We start from the raw sequence: 13,570 nt of genomic DNA on the forward strand, positions 1-13,570 counted from the left end.
TAAGGAGCCCAGCTACCACAACTAAGACCTGATGCAACCAAATTAAAAAAATAAATCCAATTTTAAAAAATGGGCTGAAGAACTGAATTGACATTTTTTTCCAAAGAGGACATGCAGATGGCCAACAGGCACAGGAAAAGATGCTCAACATCACTAATCATCAGCAAAATGCAAATCAAAACCACAATGAGATAACACCTCACACCTGTCAGAATGGCTAACATCAAAAAGTTTACAAATAACAAATGTTGGTGAGGATGTGGAGAAAAGGGAAGCCTTCTACACTGTTGGTGGGAATGTAAATTGGTGCAACCACTGTGGAAAACAGTATGAGGGTTTCTCAAAAAACTATAAATAGACCATATGACCCAACAGTTCCACTCTTGGGTATATATCTGAAAAAAACAGAACACTAATTCAAGAAAAATACACCTAATGTTCATAGTAGCATTATTTACAATTGCCAAGATATGGAAGCAACCTACATGCCCATTAACAGATGAATGGGCAGAGAAGATGTGAGATATATATATAATGAAATACTACTCAGCCATAAAAGAGAATGAAATTTTGCCATTTGCAAAAACATGGATGGACTTGGAGGGTATTATGCTAAGTGAAATAAGTCACACAGAGAAAGACAAATACTGTATGATATCACTTATATGTGGAATCTTAAAAAAAACTAATGCATATAATAGAAGAAAATAGAGAACAAGCTAGTGGTTACCAGTGGGGAGAGGGAAGCAGGGGGTAAGATAGGAGTAGGGAATTAAGAAGTACAAGCTATTATGTATAAAATAAATAAGCTACAAGAATATATTTTATAATATAGGGAATATAGCCAATATTTTATAATAACTTTAAATAGAGTATAACCTTTAAAAATTGTGGATCATCATGTTGTACACCTGTGACATATAATATTATACATCAATTATATCTCACTTTTTAAAAGTTTTAAAAATGTAGGCCTGTACAGATTGTCTAGCTTCTTGTGTGAGTTTTGGCAGATTGTGCTCTCATGGAATTGGTCCATTTAATCTGGGTTATTAAATTTGTGGGCATAGAGTTCATAGTATTCCTTTATTATCCTTTTAGTGCCCATGAGGCCTGTAGTGATGTCCCCTCTTAATTAATGATATTAGTAATTTATGTTTTCTCTCTTTTTTCTTAGTTAGCAGTGCTTTATCATTTTATTGATCTTTTCAAACAAGCAACTTTTGGTTTTGTTGATTTTTTTCTGTTGATTTTCTACTTTTAGTTTAATAAATTACTGTTTTAATTTTTATTATTTCTCTTCCCCTGCTTACTTTGGATTTAATTTACTCTTCTTTTTCTAGTTTCCTAAGGTGGAAACTTAGATTATTTATTTTAGATATTTCTTCTTTTCTAATATATACATCTAATGCTATAAATTTCTCTTATAAGCACTGCTTTCACTGCTTTCCACAAATTTTGATAAGGTGTATTTTCACTTTCATTTAGTTAAAAATATTTTCAAATTTCTATAGAGATTTCTTTATTGACCTATTATTTAGAAGTGTGTTGTTTAATCTCCAAGTATTTTGAGATTTTCCAGCTTAATTTTTGTTGTTGAGTTCTAATTTAATTCCATTGTGCCATTTCTTACATTGAGAGCATACATTTTATGATTTCCATCCTTTTAAATTTGTTAAGGTGTGATTTATGGCTCAGAAAGTGGTCTATCTCAGTAAATGTTCCATGAGAGCTTGAGAAGTATGTGTATTCTGCTGCTGTTTGATGAAGTACTCTATGGATGTCAATTATATCCATGTTGATTGATGGTGCTGTTTAGTTCAACTATGTCCTTACTGATTTTCTGTCCATTTCTGATAGTTGGGTGTTGAAGTCTCCAACTATAAACATGGATTCATCTATTCCTCCTTGTGATTCTGTATTTTGATGCTCTATTATGCACATACATGTTAAGGATTGTTATGTCTTCTTGAAGTATCAACCCCTTTATCATTATGTAATGCCCCTCTTTGTCCCTGATAATTTTCCTTGCTCTGAAGACTTCCTTTTTGAAAGCAATAATAGGTACTCCTACTTTTTTTTTTATTGGTGTTAGCACAATACATCTTTCTCTTTACTTTTCATCTATATGTGTCTTTATATTTAAAGTGGATTTTTTGTGGATAACATATAGTTGGGTGTTACCTTTTATTCTATTCTGACAATCTCTGTCTTTTAATTGGTTTATTCAGCTGTTGACCTCTAAAGTGATCACTGATATAGTTGAATTAATATCTACCATATTTCTTACTGTTTTCTCTTTGATGCCCTTGTTTTTTGTCCCTTCTTTTGTCTTCTACTATTTTTCTGCCTTTTGTGGTTTTAAGTGAGCATTTTATATGATTCCATTTTCCCTCCATTCTTAGCATATCAAATATACTCCTTTTAAAATTTTGTTTATTTATTTGTTTGTTTTTGAGTGCAGGGCATGAGTCTGTTGCTGCTGCTGGCACTGAGTGGTCAGAGCCTCGGCCTGGCCTGCCAACGGGGGCATCTCTTCCCTGACAAGCACCCTGCACCTCGTTATCAAGTAGCAACCATGGAACATTTTCTTAACTTTTAAAAGTGGTCTCCCCAGAATTTACAATATATATTTACATCAAATCCATGTCCACTTTCAAATAATAACACTATATCACTTCACAGGTAGTGCAAGTACCTTATAAGATAAAAGTATTCCTAATTCTTCTATCACTTAACATCCTTGCTGTCTTTCATTTCAAGTATTCATAAGCTATAATCATCAAATACAGTTGCTGTTATTATTTTGAATAAACTGTTATCTATTAGTTTTTATCTTCATTCTTTCTCTTATGCATGTCTTTCTTTATGTAAATTTGAGTTTCTGACCTGTATCTTTTTCCTTCTCTCTTAAGAACTTTAAAAAACAGTTCTTGCAAGGCAGGTTTACTGGCAATAAAAACTCTGTTTTTGTTTGTCTGAGAAAATCTTTATTTCTCCTTCACTTTTAAAGAATAATTTCTCAGGATACAGAATTCTAGGTTGGTGGGGTTTTTGCTCAACACTTTAAATATTTCACTCTATTCTCTTCTTGCTTGTGTAGAGTTTCTGAGAAGTCATATGTAATTCTTATCTTTGCTCCTCTAAAAAAGGTGTTATTTTCCCCCCTCTGGCTTCTTTGAAGATTATTTCTTTTCTTTCTTTCTTTTAAAAAATTAATTAATTAATTTTTGGCTGTGTTGGGTTTTCATTGCTGCACACAGGCTTTCTCTAGTTGCGGTGAGCGGGGGGTACTCTTCGTTGCAGTGCACGGGCTTCTCATTGTGGTGGCTTCTCTTGTTGCGGAGCAGGGGCTCTAGGTACGCGGGCTTCAGTAGTTGTGTTTCGTGGGCTCTAGAGCACAGGCTCAGTAGTTGTGGTGCACGGACTTAGTTGCTCCACGGCATGTCGGATTTTTCCGGACCAGGGCTCGAACCCATGTCCCCTGCATTGGCAGGCAGATTCTTAATCACTGCGCCACTAGGGAAGTCCCTGAAGATTATTTCTTTATATTTGATTTTCTGCAGTTTGAATATGATGCTCAGTGTAGTCATTGTTGCTTTTTTAAATCTAATTTTTGTAGCTATCATTTGGATTGTAGGATTTGTGTGTCCATAACAGCTTGGACTCCATTTGGTAGTGGTGTATTCATTTCTATTTCATCTACCCTGATGTTTACAACAACTTTGAGTGTATGAGGCAAAACATTATGACTTATTAAGCTAGAAATGAAAAGGAATTTCTACATGTAAAAATTGATATGAAACTTCGTCTTTCATTTCTGGTTTCTCAGATTCAATTTTTTCTTTTTTTGCCTCTTTCACTTTTAACTTTATTTGGCAAAGCAGCACTGCATAAACTGTTCAGTAACTAGGACGCAGCTTACACAGCATGTTAAATCCATATACATTATCAGCAGCAAATTAGAAACAGAGAAAACAATACTGAGCTACAAGTCTCCTATAACTTTTAAAGAAAGGAAGAACTATGCCAAGTATGTCCAATCTGAACAGCTGTTTTAAAGGAAATCACTTGCCATCTTCTTAAGTTTTAATATTTACAAAATGCTTAGTTTTAAGGTAACAGAGCAGCTGATTGTATCTACATGCCATTCTATGACACCACGTCAAAAGCTTTAAAAAGGGAGCTCATCTCTATTTTCTTTGTAGCATCGAACAGACGTCCAAAATCCAAGAAACTTAACTTGTGAATGGTGGTGTTATCTGATACACAAAAGCAATCTGATAAATTCACATCAGAACAGAACTAAGTGTCTAAGAAAAGAAAAACCACTCCTCAAAATCAATTCACAAACTAAGTTTTCCACTTTGCAGAACCCCTCCTTTTAATATGTAAAGTAAAATGTGGGCATGTTAAAGTAATAATACACAAATTTATACTTAGCATCCTTCTTCTACCAGTTTGGCTTCTGTGCCTCTTTGAAGGATTAGAAATCCCACAAAACCACACATTTTCATGCTGAAAATAGTGTATGAAAGCCCAAAACAAGCTGTGATGCTGTTGATTTTCAAAAAGCTTTAAGGACTGAGGTGAGCAATCCACTGTAATATTATATACAAGTCAAGCTGATGTTGCTAAAAAGCAGCAGTTCGTCCCTAGACCACTGTGGGGTTTTTTGTTTTTGTTTTTTTTAATCTGTTAAAGCCATGTATATCACTGCCATCTTGTAGCTTGTCACACTGTTCCAACATCTGGTTTCCACCTGCAGGACCAACCAGTAATATCAATCTTCCACCAGGCTTTAACTGGTCTATTAGAGCCTGGGGCACAACTGGGGTTGCAGCTCCTACACGAATAACATCATACGGGGTTTCTTCAGCATACTCCATTCTTCCATCTCCCACAACAAGTTGCACTCTCCCTGAAAACAAAAGCATTGGATAATCTACTAGCTCTTTAATGTGATCAATTCCTATGACTTTTCCACTAGATCCAACTTCATGCAAAACATGAAGAATTCCACTTCCATATCTACATCAAAAGCTTTAGCTCCTTCATGCAATTAATCAAATAGAAGTACAAGTGCATATGCATACATGTGTGGAGCACTGATTTTTGTTTGGAACCCTATTGATTGTGGAGAATCCATATAAGGGTTTCATCTTGCATAGTGGGAGTGGTCTGTGGCCAGCATTACTTCAAATACTTTGTCTTGATGATTCCATTTTTGCGGAGGTTGTGGATTTGCTCCGAGTGGCTGGCACCACCAGATTTTCAGGCCATCGCTAAGAACACTCAGAGCAGGCACAGGACCACGTCCAGCGCAACAACGGTGCCCAGCAGCTTCCCAAGAGTGAGAACACTTCCCACATGGTCACTGCCTTGCTCGCGTCCCTGCTGCAGCTGCCTCCACTGCACCTCTCAGATACTATTTTATTTACCATTTTAAATGCCTGATTCAAAACAAGTCTGAATAGTATTTACTTAGACAACAGAATATCTAATTAAAAATTCCAATGTTTAAATTTCACACAGAAGGACACGTTATCCTTTGCAGTATTAGTTCCTTCTTGGATCCACCTCATGATGAAAAGGTAAGAACTTTAGTTTTAGTTTAATTAATGAATCAATTGAGCTAGACACCACAAAAGATAGAAATACAGGACACAACTGCCTATTCTCAAGTCATATATACTACTATTGAAACTTAAGCTATATGGCAAATAACAATGGTGTACTGGAGAAAATAGGGGATGAATGAGTGAGTGAGCAAACCAGCCACTGGTCACTCTGCATCTGTTTCATGTTTTGACTTATTTGTTAGAGTCTATGTGGAAACCCAGAGCTTAAAAGAATTCATACATCATCTAGTCCTCCAGTCATTGTCTATATCTTATACAACTTCATAGAAGAAAGTTCCATAACCTTTCCTTTCAAGCCCAGCCTAGTTCCCAGACATTATTATTTTCAAGAAAATCTTCTTCCCCTCTAGTCTAAATCATCCTTATAATTAAATATATACTATTCTATTTTTAGTGTTAATGCAATGTAAATGTCAACATCCTTATTTGTTAACCATTTAAATATGCACTTCTTGTGTGTATGTGGATATGCAAATATAACTACATATATTATAAAAACTAAACACTAATTAAAGAGTACAGCAAAGAAGCACTATTTTATCATAGGCTTATTTCCCTTAAAGTTAATACTTCAAATCAAAAGCTAAATATTTACTTAAATAATAATGTTTTGGTTTTGGATTATTGGTATTAATACTAACATATGGATACGTGGATTAGGATAGGATTCCTGCAGAGTGTTTTAGAATGATTATTGTTTCAAACATTATTTCATTTGATCTATGGGTTTTCTTTCTGTTTCCAAGAACCAATTATTGTTTTTATAATGTTCAGATATTTAGCTTTAGTATGATTATCTTCAATTTGCAGAGGGGAAATCAGAGTGGCCTGCCTGGGATCACATCACAGTTAATGATGAAGTCAGGGCCAGAACCAGGGTTCTTGTCCTCTAATCTAATGCTCTTTCCATATCTAACACATACAGCTAGCAAATGGAAAACAGTAAGTTTCAACTTACTGTTTCAACTATAAGGCATGTTATGAGCGGAACAAAAACAATCATATGCTTCAACCATCTATGAGTAGAGGGTTATCTAACTGTTTTCTCTTACTCATGATGATTATCAATATTCTATTAATCTGAGCAGATAAAAAATACAATTCAAAACCTACATTTTTGCAAATGGACTTCCTACAAACTGGCAATCAAGACCTTTCAAAATTCAGAGAAAATCTTTAAAACAAAGTTATGTATTAATATTGAATTAGAATAATAGTGGAATTGATTTTAAAGCATTTTCACCAATTTAAAAGAGAATCTATTTTAACAATGTGTTTAAATTGTTCCCTATTCAACCTCATTTCAACGTTTTCTTTATTTGGACAATGCGATTTTCCAATTTGTATCTGGCTGCTTATTTTTAAATATATAACAGAATCTGGTCATAAGATGCCTGATTATTACATACACTAATATGTACCATGCATTGAACAAGATTCAGTTATAGATTACAACTATAGTGAAAATGTCAGTCTATAAATCAGAGGTTAATCTGGTTCTCTTGCAACAGTACTGTTTAAAAGATGCTCCATGGAATACCGATAGCCTAAAGATAGGGTAGTCAAAACCTATCCACAGAAAGGAAAGTAATACATGATTATATTCACATGCCTACAGAAAAAAGTCTTAGACCAGTGATTTTCTAATTACAGGATGTTATCCACTAGGGGGAGTCATCAAATCAATTTAATAAGTGACAAGCAGTATTTTTATGAAAATAGAAGAGTGGAGTGGAATGAATACAATAGAATAGAATAGACAATATCAGTATACATTATACATAATAAAGTTAAGTATCCTTTGTAAAGGTTACTGAAACTTGTTTCAGATGCATGTGCAGGTATTGCATGTGTTTACTGGGTCATGAAGTAAAATGTATTTCTTACTATAGATGTGGTCCATATTATTGAAATACTTGCCTTAGAGGATCCCATCCCAAGGCAGGGAAATAACCTTTGGATGACCAAAGGTTCTTGAAAAGCTTTAAGAAAATAAGTAGAAGAATGCAGATTTTACCCTGGCTCTCTAGGAACATGGAATTGAATCAGAAGGTCAAGAAATTTAGGAGGAATTTTGCCTAACCTATGTTAAAGTCCAAATGAATTCAGGCCTTATAGAACTCTAAGCTGCCAGAATTCTAGCTCCCACATAGATGAGCAGGAGGAAGTAATAGCTTAGTTTGGGTTCATCAGTGATAGAGAGGGAACATATTTTACAGGGATATTACTGCAGAGCAAGCTCCCCAGTTGACAGCTCTAGTTCACACAGTTTAAAATTTTCTTCTAGAGTCCATTTAGAGGCTCTAAAGTTGAGGATAAGTCACATCCTGAAGGAACATACCAATCAAGCCTCAAGATGTCTTTGAGAGAGAATGAGCTGGGCCCATTCCTTTTATTAATTCCTTGTGGTATATAATTATCATATATACCCCACCATCACCACCAAAACAACAACAACAAAACAAACAAACAAACAAAAACAATTAGCCACGGATCTTTGGATAAAATTTGGAAATAGGAAAAGTCTTCTTGCCAATCTCACCTTTGGCCTTCCTTTTTAACTCTGCTTTCTCCTGCTCCTTATTATATCTTTCAGTCCCCGCCCCCCACAACACTTCTACCAAGACTTTTCTTTCATCTAGTCGTCTGTTTATCCTCAACTAAATGAATTGCTAATCCTCAATTAAATGATAAGTTGCTAAAGATGTAAGATAGTTCCTGTTCCAGGGATATGTATAGATTAAAAAATATCTATAAATAGAATTTTTGGTACCTCAACAAGCAAAAGAAGAGATAATTGGGGTGGGCATTTCATTGTCTTGTGCAGATGTCCACACCATTCATTCATTAGCTTAGCTCTTTAATGATTAACGTTTTTTTGCTCAAGATTGAATTTGAATCAGTACATCCTTATTACATGAGATATGCTTTATTGTTGCTGTCTAGAAAGTCAAACAGCTGCTGTCCTGGCGTGCTCATTCTTTAGAAATTACTCAAATAATCTATGTAGAAGACAAACAAGTGGTGCTGACTGCCTCCATCGATGGCTCAGTGAGGTATGGACCTTCATATAGTGAATTCAGGGTGTGAGAGGTAAAGGATTTTAAGCTAAAGTTTGAATATATACCATAAATGTAATCTTTTTTTTTTTTCCGGAGAAAACAAACATTTTATTTTATTTTATTTTTAACAACTTTATTGGAGTATAATTGCTTTACAATGTTATGTTAGTTTCTGGTGTATAACAAAGTGAATCAGCTATACACATATATATACGTCCGTATCCCCTCCCTCTTGTGTCTCCCTCCCTCCCTCCCTATTCCACCCCTCTAGGTGGTCACAAAGCACCTAGCTGATCTCCCTGTGCTATGCGGCTGCTTCCCACTAGCTATCTATTTTACATGTGGTAGTGTGTATATGTCAATGCTACTCTCTCACTTCGCCCCAGCTTACCTTTCCCCCTCCCTGTGTCCTCAAGTCCATTCTCTACATCTGCGTGTTTATTCCTGTCTGCCCCTAGGTTCATTAGAACCACTTTTTTTGTTTTTAGATCCCATATATATGTGTTAACACACAGTATTTGTTTTTCTCTTTCTGACTTCACTCTGTATGACAGACTCTAGGTCCATCCACCTCATTACAAAAAACTCAATTTCATTTCTTTTTATGGCTGAGTAATATTTCATTGTATATATGTGCCACATCATCTTTATCCATTCACCTGTCGATGGACACTTAGGTTGCTTCCATATCCTGGCTATTGTGAATAGTGCTGCAATGAACATTGTGGTACATGACCCTTTTTGAATTATGGTTTTCTCAGGGTATATGCCCAGTAGTGGGATTGCTGGGTCATATGGTAGTTCTATTTTTAGTTTTTTAAGGAACCTCCATACTGCTCTCCATAGTGGCTGTATCAATTTACATTCCCACGAACAGTGCAAGAGGGTTCCCTTTACTTCACACCCTCTCTAGCATCATAAAAGCAATCTTGATTAAAATAAATAAACAAACAAATAAAACATGACACAAAAGGGCTTTGAGAAGGTAACCACTGATTTGCAATTCTTTTCCACACCCAAGGAAATGAGATGTCATGCTCATCAACATTAAAAGGATAATAAATACTTTCAATACAAGTGTTCTTACAGAATTATCTCAAATCATTAAGCAATATGGGTAGCTAAGAGATAGACCCAAGCCCAGAGAAGACCATAGGATACATAGGACCAGAAGTCATTAAAAAAATCATAGGAAAGAACAACTAATACTGAGAAAAGTGAAAGTGAGCTAATTGTTTCAATGACAATGTGATTGATATTACAAAGCCTACTTGTTTTTATGGTTCTTTTCTTCCTTGGTTGCTTCACCTGCTTCAGAGGGGTGAACACAGTGCTGCAATTGGAGCAAACAGAGATGATTTACTAGGACTGTAATCAATTACATTCTCTAGAGAGCTTCCCTTCAGGATCAGCTTTCTTTTTTAAAATTGAGATATAATTTATATATAACATTATATTAGTTTCAGGTGTACAACATAATGTTTCAATATATGTATATACTGTGAAATGATTACAATAAGTCTAGTTAATATTTGTCACCATACATAGTTACAAAATTTTTTTTTGCTTCTAATGAGGACTTTTAATATCTACTACCTCAGTATTAATAACTATAATGGCCATGCTCTACAAAGCCTACTTGTTTTTAATTGCCTAGTAATACTAACTATACATACACAAAATGCTAAAAATACATATACATAAAGAAAAAGGAACTTTTATGATCATTATTGAGACAGATTGCTACATATTAAAATGTCTTAAAATCATGATAATGAGGAGGAGGAGACAAGACAGCAGAGAAGAAGGATGTAAGTTCCCTTCTTACAGAAACACCAAAATTACAACTAACTGCTGAACAAACACCAAGAAAAAAAGCTGGAACCTACCAAAAAAGACACCTTACATCCAAAGACAAAGAAAAAGCCACAACAAGATGGTAGGAGGGGTGCAATCATGATAAAATCAATCCCATACACTCTGAGTGGGTGACCCACAAACTTGAAAATAATTATATCACAGAAATTCTCCCACGGAGTGAAAGTTCTGAGCACCATGTCAGGCTCCCCAGCCTGGGTGTCTGGCAATGGAAGGAGGAGCCCCCAGAAAATTTGGCTTTGAAGGCTAGTGGGGTTTGATCACAGGAATTCAACAGTATGGTGGAAACAGAAACTCCACTCTTGGAGGGTGCACACAGGGCCTCATGTGTACCAGGACCCAGGGAAAAAGTGGTGAAATCATAAGAGACTGGGCCAGACTTACCTGCTAGTATTAGAGGTGGGGGCTGGCTATGGCTCACTGCAGGGACAAGGACACTGATGGCAACAGTTCAGGTGAGTACTCATTGGTGTGAGCCCTCTTGGAGGCTACCATTTTCTCAACAAGACCTGGCCCCACCCAACAGCCTGTGGGCTCCATTGCTGGGATGCCTCAGGCCAAACAACCAACATGATGGGAATACAACCTGAACCATCAGCAGACAGGTCACTTAAAGTCTTCCTGATAAAACAGCCACCTGATAAACACACTGCTTGACAAGGCCCTGCCCACCAGAGGGACAAGACCCAGCTCCACCCACTAGTGGGCAGGTCCAAGTCCCTCTCACCAGGAAGCCTGCACAAGCCTCTTAGACAGCCTTATCCACAAGAGGGCAGACAGCAGAAGCAAGAAGAACTACAACACTGCAGCCTGAAGAATGGAAACCACAATCACAGAAAGTTAGACAAAATGAGATGACAGAGGACTCTGTCCCAGAAGAAGAAATAAGATAAAACCCCAGAAGAGCAACTAAGTGAAGTGGAGATAGGCAATCTACCTGAAAAAGAATTCAGAGTAATGACAGTAAAGATGATCCAAGATCTCAGAAAAAAGAGTAGAGGCACAGAGACAGAAGATAGAAGAAATGTTTAACAAAGACCTCAAAGAACTTAAGAACAAACAAACAGAGAGGAACAATACAATAACTGAAATGAAAAATACACTAGAAGGAATCAATAACAGAACAACTGAGGCAGAAGAATGGATAATTGAGCTGGAAGAGAAAATGGTGGAAATCATTGTTGTAGAATAGAATATAGAAAAAAGAATGAAAAGACATGAGGACAGTTTAAGAGACCTCTGGGACATTAAACTCACCAACATTCACATTATAGGGGTCCCAGAAGGAGAAGAGAGAAAGGGCCTGAAAAATATTTGAAGAATAATAGCTGAAAACCTCCCTAACATGAGAAAGAAAAGAGTCACCCAAGTCCAGGAAGTGCAGAGAGTGCCAGGCAGGAAGAACTCAAGGAGGAACATGACGAGACATATGAATCAAACTGACAAAAATTAAAAATAAAGAGAAAATATTAAAAGCAACAAGGGAAAAACAACAAATAATGTACAAGGGAACTTCCATAAGGTTATTGGCTGATTTCTCAGCAGAAATTCTGCAGACCAGAAGGGAGTGGCATGATATATTTAAAGTGATGAAAGGGAAGAACCTACAACCAAGAAAACTACCCAGCAAAGCTCTTGTTCAGATATGATGGAGAAATAAAGCTTTACAAAAAGCTAAGAGAATTCAGCATGACCAAACCAGCTTTACAGAAATGCTAAGGGAACTTCTCTAGGCAGAAAAGAAAAGGCCACAACTAGAAACAAGAAAATTATGAATGGAAAAGTTCACCAGTAAAGGCAAACATGCAGTAAAGGTAGGAAACCATCCACACACGAATATTGGCTTGGCCAAAAAGTTCGTTCAGTGTTATGAAAAACCTGAATGAACTTTTTGGCCTGCCTAATAGTATATCAAAACCAGCAATTGTGATAAGAAGAGAGTACAAATGCAGAATATTGGAAATGTATCTGAAATTTAAGAGACCAGTAACTTAAAACTTATTTATTTAGAGACTGCTTTATCAAAACCTGATGGTAACTGCAAACCAAAAATCTACAATAGATACACACACAAAAAAGAAAAAGGAATCTAAACATGACAGTGAAGTTAGTTATCAAATCACAAGAGAAGAGACCAAAAGAGGAAGGGAAGAAAAAAGACCTATGAAAGCAAATTCAAAACAATTAACAAAATGGCAATAAGAAATACATTTCAAGAATTACCTTGAATGTAAATGGATTAACTGCTCCAACCAAAAGACATAAGTTGGCTGAATGTATACAAAAACAAGATATGCATATATGCCATCTTCAAGAGACCCATTTCAGATCAAGGACACATACAGACTGAAAGTGAGGGATGGAAAAATGTATTCCATGCAAATGGAAATCAAATAAATTTGGAGTAGCAATACTCATATCAGAAAAAATAGACTTAAAATAAAGACTGTTAAAAGAGACAAAGACAGATACTACATAATGATCAAGGGATCAATCCAAGAAGAAGACATAACAATTGTAAATATATATGCACCCAACATAGGAGCACCTCAATATATAAGGCAAATGCTAATAGCCATAAAAGGAGAAATCAACAGCAACACAATAATACTGGGGAAATTTAACACCCCACTTTCATCAATAAATAGATCATCCAGACAGAAAATCAATAAGGAAACACAGGCCTTAAATGACACATTAGAACAGATGAACTTAACTGATATTTATAGAGCATTCCATCTGAAAGCAGCAGAATACACATTCTTTCCAAGTGCTCATGGAATATTCTCCTGGATAGATCACATGCTGGGCCATAAAGCAAACGTCAAAAAATTTAAGAAAATTGAAATCATATTAAGCATCTTTTCCAACCACAATACTATGAGATCAGAAATCAACTACAAGAAAAAAACTATTAAAAAAAAAGTGGAGCCTAAACAATATGCTCCTAAACAACCAATGGATCACTGAAGAAATCAAAGAGAAAAC

At 35.8% G+C, this 13,570-nt stretch overlaps 1 protein-coding gene and 1 pseudogene across 1 annotated transcript in view; one reads left to right on the top strand and one right to left on the bottom strand.

Moving 5' to 3' along the window:
* Positions 1–13,570, top strand: part of WDR64 (WD repeat domain 64) — a 149,502-nt gene that overhangs the window by 115,943 nt on the left and 19,989 nt on the right. Inside the window, exons 22-23 of the mRNA XM_060010641.1 lie at positions 5,536–5,594; positions 8,589–8,698. Coding sequence (XP_059866624.1) covers positions 5,536–5,594; positions 8,589–8,698 — 169 coding nt within the window. The remainder of the gene's footprint in view (positions 1–5,535; positions 5,595–8,588; positions 8,699–13,570) is intronic.
* Positions 4,656–5,387, bottom strand: LOC132425700 (protein-L-isoaspartate(D-aspartate) O-methyltransferase pseudogene; annotated as a pseudogene).

This window comes from Delphinus delphis, chromosome 1, assembly GCF_949987515.2.
Source record: "Delphinus delphis chromosome 1, mDelDel1.2, whole genome shotgun sequence".
Classification (NCBI taxonomy): domain Eukaryota; kingdom Metazoa; phylum Chordata; class Mammalia; order Artiodactyla; family Delphinidae; genus Delphinus; species Delphinus delphis.